This window comes from Centruroides vittatus, unplaced genomic scaffold, assembly GCF_030686945.1.
Source record: "Centruroides vittatus isolate TY-2023 unplaced genomic scaffold, ASM3068694v2 contig_1078, whole genome shotgun sequence".
Classification (NCBI taxonomy): Eukaryota; Metazoa; Arthropoda; class Arachnida; order Scorpiones; family Buthidae; genus Centruroides; species Centruroides vittatus.
In genome coordinates this window covers 783,237-809,540 of record NW_027120693.1, presented here as the reverse complement: position 1 = coordinate 809,540, position 26,304 = coordinate 783,237, and the positions used below count along the sequence as shown (strand labels likewise).

At 34.8% G+C, this 26,304-nt stretch overlaps 2 protein-coding genes across 2 annotated transcripts in view; both read right to left on the bottom strand.

Annotated features, from left to right (window-relative positions):
- The window catches only part of jar (Myosin heavy chain 95F jaguar), a 52,935-nt gene extending 48,779 nt beyond the window's left edge, over positions 1–4,156 (bottom strand). Inside the window, exons 1-2 of the mRNA XM_067268949.1 lie at positions 4,013–4,156; positions 667–733 (exon numbers count right to left, since the gene is read on the bottom strand). Coding sequence (XP_067125050.1) covers positions 667–733; positions 4,013–4,126 — 181 coding nt within the window. The 5' untranslated portion in view covers positions 4,127–4,156. The remainder of the gene's footprint in view (positions 1–666; positions 734–4,012) is intronic.
- A 15,128-nt stretch (positions 4,157–19,284) lies between these two features.
- heca (headcase) lies at positions 19,285–22,649 on the bottom strand. Its single transcript, XM_067268995.1, has one exon. It carries the CDS (start codon positions 22,450–22,452, stop codon positions 21,172–21,174), a length of 1,281 nt encoding a protein of 426 aa, XP_067125096.1. The 5' UTR covers positions 22,453–22,649; the 3' UTR covers positions 19,285–21,171.
- Between the last annotated feature and the right edge of the window lie 3,655 nt (positions 22,650–26,304).

Sequence of the window (26,304 nt, the reverse complement as noted above, 5' to 3'; positions counted from 1 at the left end):
AAACCGGTAATAATTATTTTTAGCATCGTATTTTATAATTAATGTTTGCCGTAATCACTTTTTAAAATTTCAGTATTTATAATGCTAAACTAAAAGCTTAACGGAAAAGAAAAAATACATTTTATACTTGTTTTTTTTAAATGCTGAATCATCTTTTTTTACTTTTCAGCACTAAATCTGATATCAGCATTGAAGAATAAATATAAAATCATGAGATATCACTATTTCTGGACAAATTTGTAAATGTCAAATGTAAATAAATCTTTATGAAATCTCATTCTCGTGTAAAGTATTCTATTGTAAGTTTTCCTAGTTTAAAATAATTTCGACATACTTACTGTATTATATCTTAACTGTTATTTTCCTGTTCGTGACTCGTAATATTTCTAAAAATTGAATCAGACATTTCTACAAGGGTTTTAATATTATAAAAAAAATCTAATTCTATTCAACAATAAGCTATCCATCATTACAACATAATCATCTACTTATTTATTTATTTAGAAACCTCAAAGATCTATGCAATTTTGTGAACGTAGACAGATTTTCATGCATTTATTATTATTTTTTAAATTAAGTTTACAAGATTACCCCAATAAAAACATATTTACACTCAACTTCGTGTTAACAATATAATATATTTTTTTTAAATACTAATGTACTTACAGTTATCGTCTACATCTTTATCTTCTTCTTCAGAAGGAAACACACAATCGTATGTTGCAGAGATTATCTGAAAAAATGCAATTAAAATACATAAATGTGTGATAAAGAATTTAAAAATCTTTTTTTTTTTTTTATTCTTGATGAATACCCAGAATATATCATTAAGTATTTTATTATATAAAGAATGAATATAAACTTTAAGTCAATATTCTTTACGTATCTTTCTATCCAAATTTTTATTATGCTCCTACTATTTATTGTATTTAATAAATTTTAAAATTAAAAAGATGGACACGAATTAATTATTATAAATATGATAGATTGTGTATCGTTTGCTCAGTTCGCGTATGCCATGATTAAAAACGCTATTTTGTAGCTACACATTTTGTACTTCGTCGAAATTTTTGAAATGGAACAAGCAAATATTAAGTTTAAATTAGACCTTTAAAGGTTTGTTTTTATAGAAAGATCTGCCAAATTTTTCTATAAAAACAAACATTTGTCATTTTAATCTTAATGAAATTTTCATTGAGGGAGAGAGGAGTAATTTATTTGGTTTCTTCAAATGTAACATAGACTACACACAATGATGAGGAAGAGTAGGTGCCACTGTATGGGTGGAGGAATGTACCTCTGAACGAGTGAGTGACTTGTTCGTTGTCAAGTATACAGTGTCTGTATATCCTTACACTTACAATAAATCACGTGCTTGCATCAGACATCAGCCTCATTTAAAGGAGACAAATATTATAATAATTTGATTTAATAAATTTGGTTTTTCTATTATTTCCACCAATAAATTTATTCTTGAAAGGAAATATTTTGACAGGATCATGAATATCAAGAAATAATGTCAAGAAATAATATCACAGAAATTTAAAAATATTTCTTAAAAGGAATTTAAACAGTATTTTAATCATTGCATAACTAACATTAAAGACATGTATATACTAGCAGGAGAATATAACTTCAAATGCAATAAACTAATTTCTGTACTTTCATAATTACCGTATGTTTTTATTTATCCAGTCTTAGAACTTTTGATACACTTTTGTAGATAAATTTGAAGTTCTTTAATATTTATATAAATAATTCTATAATAAAATTAGTTAAGATTTGTCTATTACAGACGATATTAAATAGAATTATTTTAAAATCAGTTTTTTTTACCATTTATAAACCGAACATTTTTTAAACTAATTATTCTGTCTTCATTATTTTTATATTATTATGCACTTACAAAATATTATAAAATATAATATATGTAAGACATACAGAAAATCATGAGCAACAATTTTTTTTATAAATCACAATCTATTAATTACGAAAAACTAAGAATATTGTTATAATCCATAGCTAAACTATAGAGTGCACTACGAGCAAGTCATGATGTCACTAGCTTCGATTACGCGACCACAAACAACCAATACAAAATGGCTGCAACTGATGTTTCGTGTTGTCGGTGTGCTGTGATTGAATTTCTCGTTAAAGAGGGAATCTCTGCTGCATAAATTCACCAGAGACTTCAGAGTGCATATGGAGATGTGTGCATGGGTGCCAGCAGTGTTAGAAGACGGATAAAACATTTTACAGATGGAAACACAAGCATCAAAGAACAGCATCGTAGCAACCATCTGTGGACTGCTTCTAATGAACGCAACAAGGAAAGAGTGAATGGAATCATTAAGGAAAACCAACACGTAACTGTGGAAAATATTGCAACAAATCTTGGAATAGGACACAGTGCAGTTAAAGAGATGACCAAGAGTTTAGAATATCAGAGATTGTGCGCCTGCTGGGTTCCTCGTTTATTGGCTCACGACAACAAAATTCAGAGATAAACCATCACTCAAGAACTTAAGAGACATGAAAATAAAGGAGATGATTTTTCGAGGAGTATAGGATTTCTTGAACCTGGAAGAAATCGGGAAAATGGGGTGGGTATTTCTTTTGCAGCTTGCCTACAGTCCCAATTTAACACCCTCCAATTATCATCTTTTTGGTGCTGCAAAGGAAAACGTGAGTCCAATGCTATAAAATGGAGGAGAACATCAACAAAGCAGTGCATCAGTTTTTTTCTCAGTGCTGGAACAGAGTACAATCATAAGAGAATTTTCAAACTCCCACAACGATGGGAAAAAATGTATCCAAAATAAAAAATGGAGATTACATGGTAAAAATAAAGAAAAGTCTGAAAAATAATGTGACTATTTGTTTTTTCCAAAAATAAATTAATCTGATCTATAACAAATTGTTGATCATGACTTTCTGTATATATATTATAAAAGTATTTTAAAAATTTAATACTGTATTTAATATATACATATATATATATATATTAAATATTTAAAAAAAAAAAAAAATTAAATAGAATTCATATGCTAAAATAACGCTCCAAATTCTAGCAATATATCTTTGACAATAACATTTTATTTGTTTAATTAAAATTTATTTTTTATGTACAAAATCTGCTATCTCACCTTTCACTTAAACTTGTTCATTCTCATGTCATCATCCTTAATCAACTATTTTAATTAATGTAAACTCTATATTTTATCATATTTTGCTGAATAAATATTCTGCATTTTAATTTTACTGTTAAAATATTTTTGTCACTTGCAATCATTTACTCGGGTCTATGAAAATTGATTTTACACTTTGGCATATCCACATTAAATGAAGAATAACACTTATGTATGTTTGCCGTTTAATATATGACACACGACACACAGATAAAATGTAAATATCTAGAAACAAAATTAAAACAGATAGATTTTACCAAGCTATTCTTATGTTAATTTCAGAAATAAATAGAGTCGTCATCTCTGTTTACTCTAGTGATAAATTCCTTCAATCGTTATTTCTACAATTACAATGAGTTGTAAATCTGAATTCTTAACCGAAAATTCACCTATAAATCTGAACTTTTTAAAAATATAAAAGAATAATGTATAGGTTAATTAAAAATTCTAACAATCCTGAGAATGTGATGACTCGGTACGTTTAACTAATTGCTTCGTCCAGACGCGCGCGTTTTCGAGAAGCCAGAAAATAAAAGAAAGATTAACGTTAACCTTTCTTTTATTTCCTATCTTCTTCAAAATGCAAGCATTCACGTGAAGTGATTAGTTAAAAATTCTAACTAAAATATGAGACGTAAGTACGACTGTACGAATGAAATTAAAAAAGTAACCAAAACAAAATCAATATGTTTCAAGGTAATACATGTAGCTATCAATTAGAAATATTTTATGTGGTTTTAATTTGAGCAATTTAGCTTTATATACATCTATACATGTATATTTAAGTAATTTTAAATAATTTCTACTCAAAATAAGACACTCACCCTGCTCGGTTCGTCCAAAAGTTGAACGTTTATCGTTTCCTCTCCTATATCGACGATTTTGCCTAATCTGAAACCGTGAACTGGATCGGGAGCCCATATTTTATGATTTTCCATGATTTATTATTTTTTTTTTTTTGTAACTTCCTACAACAAAAATTAAACTTTTATTACAAAAAATTATATAAATTCAAACAAAATAATTATTTAGATTAGATAAAAGTACCGTATTAAAAGTTCTAATAAAAATTAATAGAATGACGCACGTTAAGTTTAAGCTTCGTCCGATGCTACTTTTGTTAATCTATTTTTTAATTATATTAAATATATCTCTAAATAATACAGTGTCAGATTTGCTAACAAGGTTAATTTGTTGTTATAATTTATGTAACACATTAAAATAGTTCATCACATATATATATATATTTTTATAAAATTAAATTAAAGCTTTATTATAAATAGTATATGAGACTTTCATGCATGATTACATTTTGTCCACCAAAACTCGGTATGGTGCGTACGTCCATTTAATTACAGTACATTTATACAATGACCTTCGTTGTTAACGCAGACAGACTTTTCCTTGAAACGAAAGCATTTATCACTGGTTATTATTTAAAATTTTTAAGTTACAAGTTTTAAAATCTATTGACCCAACCTTAAACTACTAATATTCATTATTATAATGGTAGTAAAAGATATAATTTGAAACTGTGAATCATGACACATTAAAATTCTGTAAAACTTCATAAATATTTCTAAAACTTTTTAAAACAAGATTATATATTTTGTATTAAATGAAAGATATTAGTTATTAAATACTTTATTAATTAATTTAGTAAAGTTTCGGAGTTAAAAATCAATTTAAATCGAATAAAAATCGATTAGGAAATGGAATTAACGCTCTTTGGGATAACATTTAGGTACACTTCCTGCTGTCAAAGCACTCGTTAAAGATGTTTACAAGTTAAAGATTATTAAACATAATAACTGATTACATATACCAAGTCCAATTAGAGTTAATGAAGTTGTACAGTTTATAGAGCATTCATTCATAAACATAGTGATTATTTTCTAGATGAGCCCATTCAGATTTTCAAGTAATCTGTGTATACTAACAAACTACAAATTTCAACAAATATAGAGATCATCTTACAATTCACAAGCACACAATTCCTCAAACTACTATATTATACATTAAAATCGAGTTTTAAGCAACATAAGAAATTAAATGACATTAATATAATTCTATATTGACACTTGTTATTGACACTGATATTAAGTAACTGTGCAGAAATATGATTTTAATATACGTTTAGTCTCATTTTATTAATAAATTATCTAAACAAACTTCCATCACACCAATGTGCAACAATAATGTATTCTTGGCAATTATATTTTCTAAATTAAAAATAATATTTGTGTCACATTATATTCTAGTAGTAATCTAAGTAATGATTAGTAAAATAAAAGTATTTATATTATTTCTTTTTAATTGTAATCGGATAAAACATGAAGAGAGATAGAATCCTTGAAACTAGAGAAATTCCAACTTAGTGAATATCGAACCTTTTTGGATTGTATTCTGTTCATTCTGGAGTCGCGAGCGTTTTCGACAGATTCAAATTTCACCACTTACACCTGGTTCTCTTGTATTTCTAAAATATTATTTCAAAAATTTTCCTTCTTTCTCTCTCCTGTCTACTTGCTCTGATTAACAGACAACTCTAGCATTGATTTCACACAGTAAGGTCCACTACTACATAAATCATCACATAATTCAATTAACCTAAGTCAAAGAACTTCCTTCTCTTCGTGGATTGTGTAATCATTTCATGAATAAAAACTATTTTTTTTTAAATTATGCAAAGTAACTAAATATTTCATAAAATAATTGTACGATTATTTAATTAATTCAAGTGTTTTCACTTTATTTTAATTCGGAATCTATTATAAAATGTATTTATGCTTATTCAAATATTATATCTGGAATAAACTTGTCGTCGTCATCTTTTCCATAGGATCTGCTCCGTGCGCTGAAAGTTTCCAACTTCTCTTTCTTCCTTTGTTAATCGAAGAATTGTTCACAATGGTCTTCTTCAGAACGAAAGAAGCGTAAGACAGTTACGAATGGTTCCCTGATTAACAAAAGAAGAAAGCGAAGTTACAAATTCCCCACATACGAAGAAGCTCCTATTTAACATTTTAATATTGCAATTTCGTTAATATAATCTTTATATTAAATAAGAATTTTTTTGCAGTTCTTCAACAGTCCAAACCATTGTAGAATGTAAATTTAAATCACTTATATTCCTAATATTCTAATCGACAGACCCCACCCGAACTAGCATTCGTCAACAACCAAATGTTTCTAAGTCGGACTGATCATCTTTCGGTAAATACTTGATAGACTATCAGGATATTTATCCAAATAATTTATCACCTTTTACAACTTTAATTCTACATTTGAAACTTTAATTATCTTCTTATCAATTAATTCACGAACAGAATTGTAAATAGAGAAAATTAATCTACATAAATATCTCATGACGAATCGTTTCACAATTAATTTCATAACCTAAAAACAATAAAATGATAATTCAACACCTTGCAGTTTTTATGTTACCAAGAATTACTATTATCTTCTGATTATATTTAGTGTATATATTATCATCAATGATATAAATGTTTTGAATTAATTATATTGCAAGATATGCTAATTTTATGGAAATCTAGATATTTTTTCATTCAATTAATCCATTACAAAATTTTCTACAAGATAATATTTGAAAAGGAAAACTAGTGATCACTGTGATATTACCAATGATAAAAATAATAAGTTACAATGGTTGGAGTTGTTACAGCGTAATATACTTAAATCCACTTAAAAAGTAAGTTTAACACGAAAATTAAATTAATATGAAATACCATTCCAGTAAATAATATGTACTGGAATAAAAAATCAAACTTCTTCGGCCACTTTTGGGGTTTGCATTGGGCGTCAACCGTTGCAGAACGTTAGCAGAGTTTAATGTTATCAACAACAACTGGAATGTGGTAACATTGTGACATCACTAAGCATTTCAGATCACGTTACTATATTGGCACTGCCACATTGGTGGTTTATCGACATTGACTCTAAGTGTGATCTCAAAGCAAGTTTACTTAGTTACTAACGTCTAGTGTATAATTCTAAAAATCAGAACATTCAGCGCAGTTAATATTACTCAATCATCTACACACAAACTTCTATAGCAGCAAGAAAGGTTTATTAAAATGGAAAAAACTGATGTTTTTGGTCATATTTTTATTAGTTTTTTCCAGTTTAATAAACCTTTTCGCTGTTGTACAAGGTTGTGTGTAGATGATTGAGTGATATATTGTAGCAATTACTTTACGGATCAGTCAATACAATATTAGATTATTTTTTCAAGATACTGAAGAATATAATGATAATTTTAGAGAGACTGTCCTTTCAAACTATCATATATATGTTTAAATTTCATACATTTTAATAGGTTCTTAACTAGAATTATCCCAAAAATATCTGAAAGAAGATAAACAATATAAATTTTATAACAAAAGACTGAATTTAATAACATAATCACTGTAATTTGTAACCTCAATTCTATACCATAGAGCCTGCCTTTACAACTTAATTGGATTCTGTGGACTCCGCAAGCACGTGGTTTGCGGGTATGAAAGGAAGTGGAAATGAATAGTCGGTAGAAGCGTATAGATAAACAAACAAAGGTTTATTAATTACACACACAAAAAGGGGGAATTGATCGCCTGATTTAAACAGGCAAACAGCGTTCTTAACAAAATTAAGGATGACAATAACACTAAGATTACAACAGTAATTAATCGCGAGACTAAAACTAATACGCGATTAAACCTTAAAAAAACTATACAAACATTTACAAGATGGTAGATACCGTCGCCGTATTTCGTGGGACACGTAGTTACGAAATGAGATTCTTCTCGCTGGTTCTTGTCTTTTTTTTCTTCTTCCTGATCGGCTGCTCTGCTTCGAATCCTTTCTCTCGTCTCTTCACCGCTCCAGATCCCCGATCCACGAAAGAGAAGAATGAAAAAAAATATCTCGACACGTGGAAGTCACCCGTTTATATCTCCCACCATCCGGGAGCTTTTTCTTTTCCTCCCACGTGATCCTCCAAATAGCGAATCACAAACCACGGCACAGCAATGACGACAACAGACGGTACGGTACACAACAAAATGGCTGTGCGTCACATCTAAAACCCGATACAACAACATATACGCGACGCGACATAAACGAAAAAACAAACATATAAATAGAACAATCGAACAAAAAAAAAATACATAAATATATACATATAGTTAATAGCGACGAAGCGCTACAATTCTGATAAAGCATTGTTAACTAAGCCATCGTAATCAAATTCTTATTTCCTACAGGCTCGGTATCTTGAATTGAGGATCTATTCTCGGAAATACAGTTTAAACAATATAACAACACACAAAGAGGGTTAAACGAAAAAAAATATGGCACGTAAACACATTAATAATAATAGAAAAATTATATCAGTTGTAGAAGTGGTGAGTCATAAAGTGGAGGCGACATATTTACATGCCATATTTTTTTAGTTGAACCACCTCTATGTGTTATTACACGCTTTGAACTGTATTTTCGAGAATAGACCCTCAATTTATGACAATAAAGTTTCAACAGTTTGTTAACAAATAAGAAATATATTGATTAAAAAGCAAAATTACACATTTTACATCAAAATAAACTGGACATTTTCAATTTAACATGGTTCCTCCACCTTATCCTTAACAACAATTTGAGTCAGTCATACAATCAACTGACGATATCCTATTAAAACTTTGAGAAATGCTTTGACACAAATGGAATATTTTTGTAGCCTAATAATATCTGTTTTAAAGCATTAAAATCCTAACTTAATTTAAATAATCTTAGAACAACGATAAATAGAACAGAAATTAAATTATTGAAACATAAATTACTGTATTGATGATGATAATTTATGTAAATGTAGTAGAACTGTCAAGTTTATATATTAATACAATACATAATTTCAGCAACAAATATAAACATATATACATAATGTCATAAGCATTCTGTATAGGCAAGCTTTTAATCAAAGCTTTATACTTCTTGTCGTGTTAAAATTTTGCAAAGCTATAAGTTTTATCATCTGGGAAAATGGATTCTATGAAATAGGGAAATAATAACAACTTATTTTTTGAAAATTTGATTTTTAATCCTTCCTGTTATAAGATTTTACGGCCGTTACAAATATAACAAAAATTCCTGCTCAATTTTTCATTTACAGAACGATTTTCTTAGAGAGGTTCCCCTCAGATTTGATTTTTAATATATAAAATTATTACTAAAGCTAGAATTACTCTGTAAATTCACATTGACCTTAGAGACATCTCTGGTACGAAAGTTGACGTAAAAAAAAACAAAAACGCATACGTTTTTTGCCTTGTTTAGGGGCCGGTGTCGGGCTTCGGAAGCCATTTTTGTTCTTTGTAAGCCAAACTTACGGTTTCTAAAAATGTTTTCAAATAGTGGTTCTGGAACTTACTCCTTAAAACTTGTTCTTCTTATACACCAGTTTGCCATTGTTAAATACATTTTCTTGATTTTTAATAATTCGTGAATCATACGTTATAGTAATTTGTAATTTAACATCTTAAATAACTGATTTCATACTTTTAACTGAAGTATTATTTTAAGGAACTTTTCTGAAAGTTACAATGTCTTGATAAAGCCATAAACGATTCTTATCTAAACAATATTAATTCTAAATCCAAATAATTCTAATTTAAAAATCTGAAATTTGTAAATAATAATATATTCCCATTAATATGTTGATGGCTACGAGTTATAATGATATATACCAGTTGATCTTCTCCTTCGGCATTATTAGTCGTACTATCCGTGGAGTCACTGTTTCTTCTCGATTTGATTTCTGTTTTATGGCAGGATGTCCTTCCTGTCATTAATTTTTTTATTTCAACTTGGATTTGGGACCAGCTAGAGTCACCAGATCTTGGGTAAAGTTAGACATTAGCACTCTGCAATTTCACAAATCTTGGAATTAAGTACCCTTTATGTCTAACTCTGGTGGAAATCAATGTATTCAACAAAGGCTAACCTTAAACATTTTGACTGGTTTTACTATCTTACTGCTTTAATATAAATATACAGTACACTCTTGCTAATATGGCATCGCATACCTTCCATTATGATGTTTGTCTCTTATTCATGTTTTTTAAACACACACAGTAAACTTCTAACATTAAATTCAATAAACAAGTAAACTTACAATTACCATGTTGTTGTACCATACATAATTTCACAATTCCAGAAGAAATTAGTACCAAAGGGCAACAGATTACATCGTTTGTTGCCTTTACTCCTAGGCTCTCTCAGTGCATGGAGCAACTGGATTAGGAAAAGTCTAGAGTGTGTGTGTATACAATTTGAAATGAAGTTACTACAAAATGTTATACACATATCTACCTACACGTTCTGTGTACAGGTATGTATGTATGTATGTATGTATATACATAAGTTCTGAACCAAGCTCAGCCACTCATTTCTATTTACGTACACATTTCATTATGCTCGACTTCATCTTCAGACGACTCTTCTTCTCTAATTACATAAGTAAAAGCAAGATTTACCTAATACGTACATACGTATTAGGTAAATCAGACATAACTGCTTATTAAGGACACTGAAACAAGCATTTATGCTCTATATAAAAGACACAGACATCTTTTAAAGTTGATAACCTTCGTCGGACACTCAAACAATTAAATATTTGAAGAAAAAATGTAGCAGATAAGACACAGAAATATTAATTTCCACTGATTTAATGTATTGTATAAGCTTAATTATTACAATGATGATGATGATGACATAAAAAAACAATCTGATTTTAAGTTTAATTTAACATAATAAATCATAATTAAATACAATATCTGAATTTTACGAGTCCACACGTTAATTCTGACGTAGACTTACGCATTTAATACGTCACACAAGTATTATACAAATACTTGTGTAACGAGTTACAATACATTTTGACCATTTTAAACCTTAAAACTGGAACTTTGATAATTCAAATTGTCATTGATCGCAAGGCTTTTTAAACTTAAAATTTGTAAATTAAATTGAAAAAAAAAAACGATTCTGGCGACTTACTTTCGTTTCAAGATCACAGATAATTCTGATTCTTTAAAAAGAAATCGTACTTTAAACTTGAAAAGTATTAGTTGTAACGAAGTTAACAGATGTTGGTCGGAAGGAAGAAACCATAAACAAGGCCGAAAACTTTTTAAGTGTTGCCAGATCTTGTTAATTAATTAATTTTTCTCACTTCTTTTTAAAAATTTTTCCCGTAATTGGATAGGAAAACTTTTATTTTTATGTTAAAATATTTTTATTTTCCTTTACAATAAATAACCGTACCATTTCGATAAAGGATAAAGTGTTGTAATGAAAATAACAATCGCCATCCCGGTAGCGATGATTAATTTAGCGACATTCTCTTTTCCGTGGTTATATATATGTATTTTATACGTTATTAACTTTATCTGCACGTATTTATTTTAATAAATGTTTTCTTCTAGATATACTTAAAAGAAAAATTATGTTGTTATGAGTAATTTTATACTCATACGAGAGCGAGTTCTGTGATTATTCAGCGAAAGGTGTAGAGACGACATCTTGGTAATTCGCTTAATTTAAAATATTTATATTATAAAACTCCAAAAAAAATGTATTAAATTTCTTTTAAAATAAAAATATTAGTGTCTCTATTTTATTTAAATTGTTTACTTTATAGAAACGAGACAAAAACAGAAACGATGTGGCCGTGTTGTATCGTTATCGGCTTACCACCTCCGGGCCCGACTCTAGATCCCATTTTTCTCTTTTTTTTCGCATAAACTATCGATTTTGAAACGAAAGAAAATAATTTAAATGGTCGAGAATGCTAAATTTTCCTCGTAAAGATATAATAAGATTTATTCTTTATGAAAACTGTTGAAATTGAAATTAGATTTACTCTTATCTTGGCGAATATAAGAGCAAATGTCGGCATTTCGCACTCTATTAAATCTAACATTTAAGTTAATCCGAGCAGAAATACGAAAGCGTAACTTACGCTATCAATAAATATAGTTTTATATCTTCCTTTTCTTATTTTGAAATTATTTGATGTTTTTTTTTAATTAAATGAAACTGTTTTTCCGGAGTGATACACCATAATTTTAGAGATTACTCTATAAAAATGAACTTTAAATATGTAAAAAATTACCCCGACTCACTGAAGATAGAGTTTAGTATCTTATAAATTAATATTAATTTCAAATTATAAAAAATTCGGATAATTAAATACCTGTATTGTACTAATTGATTATGAACGTTTTCTGCCGAAATCGGTGTAAGAACATTATTTATACAAGACTACAAACAGGAAACATTTATTTAACTATTTTACTGCTTTTTAGTAGAGTAGAATTGATAAGAGTGCTTGTGTCTGGCCATAATTAGAGTGTGACGAATGCGCGCTTACCAAGTGTGAGGTACAAACGATTTTGCGAGCGTAACAAGATAAGGGACACGAGTAAAAATAAATTTAATAATCATTTTTATATTGTAAAATTACAAATAAAATTAAATTAACACACGTTAAAAAGAAATTCGCCATCTTCTTACGTTGAATTTGGTCATTTAAATGTGTTTCAGAAATCGAAAATTAAATTTCCGTGGTTTATTAATTTAATTGCGTCATATTTAATTAAATAATTTATCAGCAAAGATATGCCGAAAAAAATTGTGTCATAAGTTAACCGAAACAATAATAGGTTCGAGTATAATTGAAGAATGAGAATCGACGAACCAAAGCGGGATGCCCGAAAATTCGCCGAACGAGGATCGGCTCGATTCGACTACAGATCTTTGAATAAAATGATTTGTGGCTGGATAACCGAGCGGTTAAGGTGTCAACTTAAGTTCTGGGGATTAGGAAAGGAATCTAGACGGGTCTCTAAAAACTCCATGAATTTTTTGGGGTGGTCCTGGATACATCGGGACCGATCCTTCATCGCCCGGCCGCCCAATTACGGGCTTGATCGAACCCGCGATAAGCTTGATTTAAAGGTAAGAAGGTCCATTTCATGCCCATTAGGCTGAGGGTACAAAGAATAAAAAACAAAAGTTAAAACTGATTAAGAAAAACATGACTTTTTACTGAATTTTTAACAATATAATAATAATAATAATATTCAAAATTCATACGAACGTCAATAAGAATTCATTTGATTCGCTAAATGACTCACGTGATATATCAGAGATCCAATTACTGTATACATTACAATTGTTTATTGATAGTACTTAAAAATTAAATTATTAAATTTATTCTAATTTTTATCAATACATAAAAATAATTTAAGAATTTGAAAAACAAAATAAATAAATAAAATCTAAAAAGTTATAATAAATGAAAAATGATTTAAGAATCCATAAACATTTCACATAATAATTTTTAATTATCAAATCCGTTTACTACTACCGATTAAAATTTATAGAATAAAATTAAAGCATGGCATCAATTAACGTAACAAATAAATTAAAATCAAAATATTTATAATATTTTTAGATGCCATTTTGTTTGTTCGCTTTTATGACAAAGCGGCGCACGCACTAGTTAATAAATAGTTAATCGAGTTATTTTCGAATTTCAATTAATTTTTTTTTATAGAATTTTGAGTAAATTTTGATTCAGTTTATAAGAGGAAAAATAAAATTCTATTTTTATTTATATATAAAATTATTTTTAATTAACTAAACTGTACAGAGACTAAATACAGTATGGAAAGCTGCATTTAAATAGAGGACAAATTTTAAATATAATGGATATAAAAATTATTGCAAAACAATGAAGCAGCTTTGTACAAACGATATAAAATCTTCTATCAGATTAACATTTTTTAACTGTATCTGTTATGAAAAGTAAACCAGCTGCAATATGTCGGTTAATTACATACTTTATATTAGCCTGTTGTTTACTCAATCTGTTATACTTAGAAAGATAATTTCTCTCGAATTTTCGTAAAATAAATTAATTAATACTAAAGTATGGAACAATTCTCATAATTGTTGTAATATTTATAATATACACGTATTTGTCTTGCCCTGTTGGCACTTAGAGGCTTCTTAACATTACTTCAGGTCTCAGTATGGGCTTGAACTAATCTATGGTCATGTTATACAGGTAAATAGCCTAACAGGTATCTGCAAGTAAATGATAAGATTGATTCACTCGAAACCCGTGGTAGCAATTCGAATCTGGATCCTTTAGTATATCATCCTAGCTGCTTCGATTGCTTAACTATAAAGCTATTTTCCTAGAAAAGAATAGAAAAAACAGAGAATAATTCTTCTTTTTGCATTTACCACGTGGCAAATGGAAATTTTTTCTTTTTATTTTTGACTCTCCGCCCTACAGTCATTATGCGGGCCTTTTTAATCATACCTGCATTTGGCTAGGCCCACAATGGAGCAATGGGTGATAGAGCCTGCCGTATCTAGGACAGACCACTCCTCGAATTCTCCCTGAATTGATCTCGTGGATTCGATCTCGGATCTTCCAGAGCAGTAGGATGATGACTTAATCACATCGGCTATCCCGCCGGACCTTTTTTATTGTACCTCCTAAAATACTTATAATGGTGGGCAATACAAAAAACCCGAACCTATTTTATTCTTTCTTATTATCTGTTTCAGATTATTGCAGTTCCTTTCGCTTCTCAAAGACTTCATAAGATTCGATTTGAATTTCTTTGGGACAGCAAGTGACTAGGCAGGCTCAACCCGAAATGGGTCGAACCACACAAATAAGTGTAATGGGGAGGGTGTCACTTATGGAAAATCGTGACTGGGTTCGAATCCGGATTCCTCATACGGTAACAATTGTAAAATACTTTACTATTTGATCATAAAGCTATAAATGTTTTGAATTAAAAAAATATGGCGTATGATCTCGTATTCATTTTATGAATAGAAAATTTATGCAGGATACCAGAACAGAATAAATAATTATAAAACGTTTAATTAATTATATTAAATATAAATAAAATCACGATATACACACCCAATTTACTATAGAAAGATTTAACTGAGGAACGAGAATAAACTGTTTAGAATTCGCCTCGGAACCCTCTTAACGGCTGCCCGCCGCCATATTGTTTGGCCACGTGTTAAGCTACGTTAAAAATTCTAAAATCAGATACATTATTCTTTATAATTCTACATTTATTTGCTGTTAGAGGTATTAAAAATAAGAGAATTATTTTTCATTTCTTACGTGATTTTCATGACAATTTGCATTAATTTTGGTATAATTTGTAAATTTATGAGGTAAAACCAGGAACTTTCTGACATAAGCCGGAAATATTTTTACCCACAGGCAAGCTTATATATATATTATTTTTCACTCTTTCCGCTCTATAGGCACTAAGAGGGCCTCTTTAATCATACCCATCGTGGATTCGGCCAGGGCCACAACGGGGGCGGCGAGATGGTAAGGAATGGGGGCCCGATATATCCGGGAAAATTCCTAGTAGGCAAGTAAGAAGGCCAAGAAAGGGGGGATGAATACTACTAAAATCAGAATTTATAACAGTAAAGAATTTTCTTTACAATTCTAAGAAAGATGAAAGTGTAACTTGCCTACGTCCCAATTCTTTCAACTCGTTTAACTAGTTTTAATTAGTATTATTAATTAAAACTAGTTATATATATATATATATAACGTGCTTCATTAATAATGTATTAATGAAAAATATTCGGCAACAAAATTCCTGATTGAGAAATTTAAAAAATGGCGTCGTCTTTCTAGTGAAGTACAACAATTAGGAACTTTGTACTCTAACAGAAGCTGCAACAAAATCTCTGTTAGAAACCATTAATTTATTTTCTTATACGGTTTTATTCAATGGAATAACGAAGTAAAATATGCAAATTTTATTAAATTTTAATGAAGTTTTTACCCTGTAACGATGGAAAGAATTTTATTACTCTGCACACGGGGGGTGTAGAGTTTTGTAGGCGTAGAAAACACTCTTTTTTTTCCTTCTTCGTACGTAGAAGAAAATGCAAAACAATTTAGCAAGCAAAGGAGGACGAGAGGGGGGAAACTGTTGCACGTCCGGTTCTCTTCATGCGAAACCTCCAAGTTCGAGAGGCTCCTTTGGGGTGTATTCGACGAACCCATATTCCGTGGGTGGAAGCGTGTCACCGAAAACGGTCGATTTTATGTTACTATGTCTGCCAGACGGGAAGGATTTTTAATTACACGAATCTGTTACCATTCCAGCCCTATTTATCTTCGAATTATAATATATTCTTCACCTATACGTCGATACAACGAAACTATTGTGTACGACAGCCTGGTAGTTTTTATCGTTCCATCCATTAAACCAGCGGGATGCTGAGGGCAGGTGAAACAACGGAAACGTTACGCCTAGTGACGACGGCCTAGTCACGTGTTAATGCCTTTTTTTATTGTTTTTTTTCTAGGAACGTTGGGTTAGTCTAGTATCTTTCGACGTAGTTTCGAGTTAATTAATGCGAAAATAAAAGTATGCGTTAGCATATTTGTGTATTCAATATGGCGCCCTTCGAAGATACTGCGTTTCTGCGAATTGTCAGCCATATTTTCCTATTTTTTCCCCCTCTCAAAAGAAAAAAAATGCAACACTAGGGATGTTTATGGGTGGAACTCTTTTGCTGTTGATACAGATCTCCCGCAAAGACGGGAAAAAATTAGATCAGAATACCCTTTTTTACAGGCTAAAATTAACTTTTTTATGGCCCCCACTGGTAGGGATTTTTGCCCCCTTCTTTCAAATATAACAGGATAATTTTATCAAGAAGTTCGTAGATCCGTATCTACTGTAAGTGTCATGGTACAGAGAGGATAATGGTACCGCTGGAGGGGTAAAAAGCGAGGCCTGAATGGGAAAGACGGTCACACACTCGCATCACTGTCGATGATGACAGGTAGTCGGTTCACACGCCCAACTAGTAGAATGGGGGATGGAAAACGTCATAGCAAATTAGAGACACGCAGTTATTTATAAGATTTATCATTTGATATTAATAAGAACCCCCATTTAAAAAATGGGAAGCAGTAAATTGAAGAAAGAATGCGCGAGTTAGCGCAATAAAATTGGGTTAGAGGCACGTCAGACGTCCTCAAATTTGTTTGTTCTCTCAGTCGAAGGCCTGGCGCAGTGTCAATTACGCGGATAAAGTTGGAAAAATAAAAACTAAATTAATTCGGGATCAAAAAGTATACAAAAGTCTATCCTCCCCGCTCCCCTACTTTGCCATTCTAAATTAGTTTTCACGCCCCGGCTAAATGCCCACCACCAAGAATGCAACGAGTCTGCACCGGAAGGCGTATAGCACGGGTCGTTTCGCGCCACAAAACCGCGGGTAAATTATCCGGAACCGGAAGACGTATTTTAACACCAGGAAATGTTGGCGAAGTCAAACTTCAATGGACGTTTTCCTGTCTGGCAAAGGTACTGCGGAAAGAGTGCTGTTTTCTCAAAATCCACAGAGAAATGGGGGGACGAAATCCCGCACGTGACTGGCGAAGGCCGTAAAATTCCGCACATAAGTCTCGTATACGCCCGAATGGTAAACGGGAAGACTTTGAGGAATCGGAATCTACCGAAAACCACGAAAAAAAATCAGTAGTTCGAGTCCGGTTCGAGCACTCTTAAAACATCTGCGTGCCCCCCCCTTTGCGCGCGACTTTGTTACGTAACCTCATTAAAACGTTGGTCACAAATGGGAATGACGGAAGTTTTGTATGCAAATTTTCAAACGTCCCTTCCGGTGAGCAAAATGCCCCCTCCGAAGCACGTGTTTCTACACCCTTAAAAGATTTTACGTGTTTAACGAGAGCGGGCGTATCCAGAAAAACGATCACGTAAATCCCGTTATTATTTATATTATTACTAACCCATTGCTAATTGTCACGTAACCTCGTCTTACGCAATAGCTTGCAATCTCGGAAGTTAAACGTCATGTACACGAGTTTGAAGCTTCCTTCAATTCATACACTTTCCCATCGATTTTCAGTTCCTCCTCATCCACGCAAATCGATAAGAAAAAAAAAGCACATAATCTTTTATCTATTGGCCATCTTTGTAGGTGGGGGTGCTTCGATCGAGATGGAATTTTTCGGATTTTAACCCACACGACGGAGTATTTTTCGGTAGGAAACGGGTCGAAAGTCCGCACCGTCGTCGTCCGCCATCTTGTATATGGAAACGCAGGGGCTCGTTTAGGACGAATCGCCGGCCGGAAATCGACCATTAGTCACGAAAGGCGTCCTTGATCCTCCGAATAAAAATAGACTCTCGGTTCCGATTGCGTAACGCGTTATTTTTTCTATTTTGTTTCTTATTCCGCAAAAGCCGTATTAATTACCGGCGCTTCTCGGCAGCGCCGCCAGATGGCGAGCGCGCCGTACACTTACCTTGCCACCGTTATCCTTGACATTGCGTCTCGCCCGCATACGTCGATAAAAGCTGGCGAGTTTATCTCCGTGACGACCGGATTTCTTTACGATAAAATTAACGCCGCTCTCTCGCGTGACGCGCGATCGGGTGACCTTGAAACCCACTCGGACCACCACTGCAACGCGCTTTATTTAACAACACCCGATAAGGAAAACGTGTCTACAGTACATTTCGAAACACCAGATGTCAAACGCCATTCCTTCTTCGTTTCCCTTTCGCCATTTTTAAAAGTCGCACGACCGATAGCCGCGGGGCGCGGGAAAACGGTACGGTCTTTCTAAAGCAAAAAACGCCTGAATTTTATTTATTATTATTATTTTATTTTTAATTTTATTTTTAAGGGGAGACCGCAACGAAGTAAGCAACTCGACGCCATTAGAGGCCGTACGTATTTTAACGCAGCGCCCGTAAGTAGGTCAACGCGGACGGGCTATGACCTCCTGTTTTCTCCGCCAGACAGAAATAGCAGGAGAGGTAAATTCTACTGGCAGGCGAGAGGGGGGACGTTAAAAAGTCGCTCGCGAGCGGATCCTTGGCAAGAATTGCCGAAACTCGGCACCGTGTGCAAATTAGGCGCTGCGAACGGGGGGTGGAAGGGTTTCTAAATAACCTCACCAACACACACACACAAACACAACACAAGATAGCAGCCAAAACTTTTACTTTATTGGCCAGTTTATAGAAGGAGGGAGATGTACAGTTCTCAGGAATGTTTCCTTTTTGTCACAATTGATTACGTGTATTGAAGCGTAACCTAAAGCCTGCTTTTTTTTCTTTGTAGTGTGGTTTCTCTTTTTTTTTATTTTATTTTAATTATTACGATCGACAGAAGTTGTGTTACGTAGTAGACGAGGAATGGCGGACCGAGCGATAACGTAACAGAGACAATTCCCTGAGAAGTGCACCGAAGCTCAGCGATATATTGAATCGTGTACGATACACATCTAGATATATGTATTATTTTATTTATTTTTTCTGTATATGTCGATAACGTTCGAAACGTGAAATCGATGGTGGAACGGGATGGATGGTCGTCGTTTCAAGACATAAGTATCCGAGCGCTGAATATTCGAAACGTGACGAGAAAGCTTTGTTTTCTTAAAGGGGGCGTGAATCTACATTTTATATATATATATATTTATATATTTCATTTATTTATAAAAGGACTCGATTCGTTTGCATATACCTTTTTTGTTTATTTTGACAAAAATTCTTAAGAAAAAAAAACGCTCGAACGTCGAAGAGGAGGAGAGGAAAAAAAACAACAAAAATTAAAACACTGGAAACAATAGAAAAAAATGAGAGAAACAGAAGGGGTCGATTTGTTAGAAATCCAGCAGGAAACAGTCTCTCTCGCCCGACAGGCACGTGCTCTGGCACAGTGCCAAGAGTTGTTTGTTCCCAAACAGCTAGAGGATGACGTAACTTACGACCACACCCGAGTGTTCCACTTCCATTACAATAGTTCACAGTTCGAGCGGGAATGAGCCAAAACAAAGAAGTGTCGCCCGAAGATACTTCGAGGACGAAAACGAAAATTAGAAAAAAAAATTGGTAAAACGAGAGGGGGAAGTGAAAACAGTGAGAATTCCCACCCGCTACATACCTAAACTTCCGAACGACTACAAAATATATATACATATATATGGAGGCAAACTTCGAAATGTACGAGGCTCCTACTCCGAGGAGAAGTACCGAAAAGCAAGCTGCAATTTCGTATCGAAATCAATAATCATAAGAAAATACATTTCCGATTTGTTTTTTTTCTTTTTTTTGTATGTATATATATTTTTTTTCTCAAATCGTCATCACAAGCGGATACACATCACAAAATTTTGGTTCGACCCACGTCAAGGGGCAGACCTAAATCTACAATTATTATTATCATCATCATTATTTTTTTTAGTAATTTTCTTTGTGCGTTTGAAAAATGGCGAGCCACCACCTTGATTTCGAAAAAAACATTTATTATTTATTTATTTTTTTATTTATATACTTGTAACTAAGCCACCTTCATTGTTTGTTTTGTTTTTTAGTTACTAATCAATTGTTGAAAATAATTGTTAAACAGAAACGACCACCTACGAGATTTTTTTTATGTGTTTTTTCTTTGGAGAACCAGTCTCTCAATATGAAGATTGACCAAATAAAAAAAAAATGGCGTGGACCTATAGAAACTATGTGGTTAACTAGTGTAATTTCTGTTTGTTTTCTGTCGAATTTGTACTTTTGACAATCACCCCGCAGCCTCCACCACGATAGTAGGCCTAGGCGAAACAAGACGGATACAACAGGCCGAGTGTCGTAGTGTTACAACACACAAAATAACAATAGAAAAAACAAAATGGGAGGTCAGAAAGCTGCGGATATTCGAGCCTTTTGTGGTGCGCATTTCTACGCGAAAGACTTAAAAACGAAAGAAATAAACCGTGTGTCCGTCACCTTTATAGTGTGCTTTTGAATGAAAACGACGCCCGGCCTACCTAGTGTTTGTTTTTGTATTGTTTTCGGCGCGCGTAAATTGACGAAAACTACTCACGCTCCTTTCGGTGGTAAGTGGATAGAGACTTGACAAAATGGAAGTCGATATAACCGCAGTGAGGGCATGCCAAGCTGTGACTGTAGTCACTGAAGAACTGTAAACGCTGCTCGGGTAGTATGACCATCCTGTGGCAATTGTTGCATCGAAGGCGTTCGGAGCAGCACGGGGTGGCGGCCAATATGTCGTAGGAGTACATGGTGCCGAGTATGAGATCGCTGCCGTTCCATCTGGTCTGGCAGTAACGGCATCGAAGGGTGGTGTTCCAACCCTCGAGGCACGCCATACACACAGCGTTGAGATACTGCATCCTGCCGTCGCCCTTCATGTTGACGGAGCTCTTGCTGTGCTGTCGAGGGGAGAGGAAAAAGGTGCCGTCGATCAGCGGGTATCTGTCGAAGATGATCATGGCGTTGTGGCAGAGGATGCAGGCGATGCGGTTGATCTTATTGGCGCTGAGGGTGGAGAGGATGAAGCAACGCGTTTCGTCGTTTCCCTGATTTCCTTCGTCTTCCATTTTGATGTGGTACGAGTTGATCTTGTGTCGAGGTAAGGTGTTAAACGAGCTGTAATCCTGTCTCCTGCTGAAGATACTACCCGATCCGTGCCTCTCGCGGCGATCGGCGAAGAATTTTTTGGAAGCGGCGAAGGTGGGCGACAGGGGACAGTCGGCCGATGCCGAACTGGGGGGGCTACCGGAACCGGAACCCGTGCTGGACATGCTAGAGCTTCGGAGCCTCATGGCGGGAAGAGCCGCCTGCTTGGTGGTTCCGTTTCCGTTGAGGGTGAGAGCCGGCTTGTCGTTCTTCTTCTTCCTTCCCTTCTTCTTCCGGCTGACGTCGTCCACGTTGACGGAAGGTGGCATCCAGTCCAGATCCTTGCGCAGGTGTCCCTTGCCGCACTTACAACCGCACGCCTTGTATGCCAGATCGTAGCCCTTCTTGGTCCACAGATTCTGTAATCTCTGCTTCTCGCTCCAGCTGCGGGCTCTCCCGGTCGAACGTAAGTAAGTCAACACGGTTTCCTCCCACTGTTCGAAGCATAATTTATGCATAAACTGACCTTCTTGGCAGTGTTCGTTGTTGCATATCACCTTGACGACGTCGGACAGATAGTCCAGGTTGATGGCTTCTTCGACGTGGCAACCGGCGGGTACACAACACATGGTGGCCGTGGGATCGTGGTTCTCCATCACGACCTGGTACTGCTGCATGTCATCTTCCACCACCGCTTCTTGCAGTACGCCATTTCTTCCTCCACGCTGATGTGGCATCTCAAAACGCCTTTCCGCACCGAACGCCACGGTTAATCTCTACTACGGTCTTGTCCCTAACTTGTGTAAAGTGACGAAAGTACGGCTCTAACTGTCAAAACATGGCCCGCTGTCGATCGCGCGAGCGTCGTTAGACCAACATCCACCAACTGAAGCTTCGATGGCGTCTCTTCTTCGCGCAGTGGCCAAGAGGCGTGGCGCGACGCTTAACCGACGTCCCGTAACCTTCCCCCATTGGCTCTTTTCCGTAAACAACCGTCACCTGACGCGCAACCGGCCGCCTATTGGCTCGATCGAAATATTACGTTTAACATATTCGTTGCGCCAAATGTCGGACGGCGGAGGAGAGCGGAAGTATAGGAGGAGGCGGCGGCCACTCTCCATTTTTCGGCCACCAGGTGTCGCGAGGCTAACACGCGCGCCGATCGGCTCGACCTTGAACGCCCGCTAAATCTGTAAACAGTACCGGACGCGATCCATACGACACGAAGGGGAGATGGGAAGCGAAGGCGCGCGGCGTGGCGCGAAGACAAGCGACGCGCCGGAACGTAAACTAATCTCGGGGTCAAACGAGGGCGATGCCATCCGTCGGTATCGACTGGATGCTCGCGCAATAAGCGTCTGTGGGCTAGTAGAACGGATCGCCATCGGGTAACATGTCTGTAATTGGCACCTTTCCAAGACGCGTCGAATGTTCTTTCCGGAGGAGGACCACCCGCATCCGTTTCGTCCCTCCCCGTTTTAAAAACCTCACTTAGGGGTTTCCCCTCTTCCTTGGTGCCAAGCCGGTCCTCTATCTGATGGGGGAGTGGAGTAATATCTCCCTAAATTCCCTATTACAAAGCCAACACAAGGTAGACGCTCGCTTATCTAACGGTCTGGAGCTCTTTAATTAGAGACGATCGGACTTCCACCCCCGCAAAACAACCCGAGATCGATAAAGCGAGTAAATATCCGCCATCGCATCGATACTGCCCGATTAAACGGGTTCGCAACGCGCCACCCCCATCAACGATAATCCATCGCGCCGTCCACTCTCGCTAAAGTTACTGGACGATAAACGATAACGATAGCGAAACGGACATGACGTCACAGGAGTACACACACAAACGCACAGCGGACCGAGAATGCCTACAGTTTTATTCAAATGGATAGAGAATTACAACGCGCTTTGTGTTTTCTCCTCACCCGAATCGCGAATTTTAAAATATAGGCGAGAGCGGCGCGAGTGTTCGACCGCATCGCGTCAATTTTTCTCCCTCCTCCTCCTCCTCCATTTTTTTTTTTATAAACACAGAATTGGATGTTTTCGGAACGAAGCGCTTCGCCGCATTCCAACCGATCGAACTCGCCTACGACAGAAGGGTGATTGTCCTTTCTTCTGAGCGTGCGTGGCTCCACTCCGTCAACGCGCATCTCCCATTCATCCTTTCGAGAATTTCTCACCCCCGATCCGCGGATACGTCACAAGAATCACACTCATCCCCCCTTCGGGTTTATAATACCCGCGATTAGCTGCGCATTCTCGCGTTGTCCATAGCGATTCGCCGCAATGTTACGTATTTCGTTAGAGATGATGTAACGTAGCGATCGATAAAAAGTTGGAGATTGGCGCTCGAGCAGATACCGAACTGGAGGATATGGTTGCAGAATACGCTCTACGTCATCGATTTGCTTCAGAAATGCACTTTCTACTCGCTAGAAATCGCTTGGTAAAAGTCGCCAATCGCTTAACGCAGGCGATTGAGATCTATCATCCAGAATTGAATCATATAAGCACCGGGCTGGCGTTTAGAAAGACCTCTTCCGAAATTTCTACCCGAAATTTGAGCCAGTTTATACCGCAAACACGAAAATGACGATGGAAGAGGAACGGAACAAGAAGATCCAAGAAGAGGTGGAGGGATCAGACTGAGAGAACCTGGATGAAGCATGAAGATTGCGGGAAGATGGCAAATTGTCCACCCGATCTTATAATATGATGATGATGATGATGATTAAAGAAAAAATTACGATAAGAGAGGCCTTGCGATGCTCCTCTTCAATAATAAACCTATAATTGCTCATCTATTTCGTTTCTAGAAAATATTTTCGCTATCATAATTTAAATTTGACCAATCAGCATTAGTTAATTTGAATTTGGCATCGCTAATTGGTTAATATCTCGCAGGATACGGTAACTGATTAGCGTTTTCGTTTCAAGAACAGTCAATCGTGATTCTTGTCACGTAAGCAGCATATTCTATAGAATTATAAATTCTATGTTTATAATTCTTGTTTTTTCTTTCAATTCTGAGAGATTTAGAACCCAAAAAAGTGACGCCATAGCCGAGGCAGTTAAGGCCTTATTCTTCCTCTCTGGGGGACCCTGAATCGATTCCGGGCGAGCAATTCTTCAAGAGAGAGGGCCCGTCTGCCCCCATCGCGGGCCTGGCTATGATTAAAAAAGACCCCCCCACAAGGGGAGAGAGTTAAAATATGGAAAAAGGCGGCACTCAACGAATTGTATCACGGTTAATGCCCGTAAAAGTGGTCCCATTTATGAATTGCTCAGCGACCTAATTAATTAATTCACACGGAGTAGAGGGAACGCACTCAGATGAATAATATTTTTATGTTTGTTAACTGGTGTAACTCATAAATATCTCCAAGGAGCCATATTAAAGAGCCGCGAACATTCAATAGTTTTTTTTTTATTTTTTAAATGTGAACCATCTGGAGTAAATGGAATTCGTTTCGAAATCAACTCTCGAGGAAATGAATAATACAAAACAAAAAAAGAAAAATCGATCGAAATAATTTTTTATACAATTTACGAGCAGACATTCGGACGTACTTTTTCGTAAAATATGCATAAAAGTACGGCACGAAAGAAAGGGGAAAAAAATATATATCATTAATTTATTTATTCATGTTCGTAATTCAAACTCCAAATTTTAAATCGACGATAACTCTTTAATTTGAATTTAAACATGCGTCAGGATGTTAAATTCAAATCGGAGAGTGTCGATTGGTTATTGACGATTTGAATTTAAAACGCTCGATTGTTAATTGGTCAATTTTGAAAATTTAGATCTTTGATTAGTTAAAAGTGAATTTTTGACCGTTATTTTTTTTTTATCCGATTAACGGTTTTCTAATCTCTTTCTGTGTATCTCTATCCAAAATTGAAGAACTGTTGCGACGTGTTTAACATGTTGAACATTGAACTTAATGTATGTTTAATGCACTAGTAACTTGACGTAACGGAAAAAATAATCGTGTCAACCTTGACCGCCTTGACGTAACATTGAGAATAAAACAATTTGAGGAAAATTTCGTACAAAATATTGAAAACAAAATAAAAATTTGCATATTTTTCTTCAACCCTTTCGTTACTATCCTTTGAAGAATGGCGTCAAAAGTGACGTTTAATCTAAAATTACACATGACTCAATTTAGATAATTCGGTTACATTGTTAACAAGGCATCTACTTACGTTTGCCTGTCTGACTGTCTGTCTGTCTATAATCTTTAAATCTATGAATTTAATAGTTTTATTCCATGTCTTAACAGTAACTATCTTGTGTTTAAGTGTTTACATCGAAGCGTTTACATGCAAATTGTTTGATATTACTACAGTGAAGCAACACAATGTATGAAATTATATACAAAACGCCTTCCTGTGTGCTTAACTCGCACTCTTATGTGAAATTTTAGCGTTGAAATCCTTATACTATATCTTAACAAGTATAATTATAATGTATTTTGATGATGGTTAATTTTATTTAGGGCATAGAAATGGTTTGAAGTAAGCTATCCTCCTACACTGTGTTACTCCCCTGCATCTCACAATAGAAAACAATTCCTACC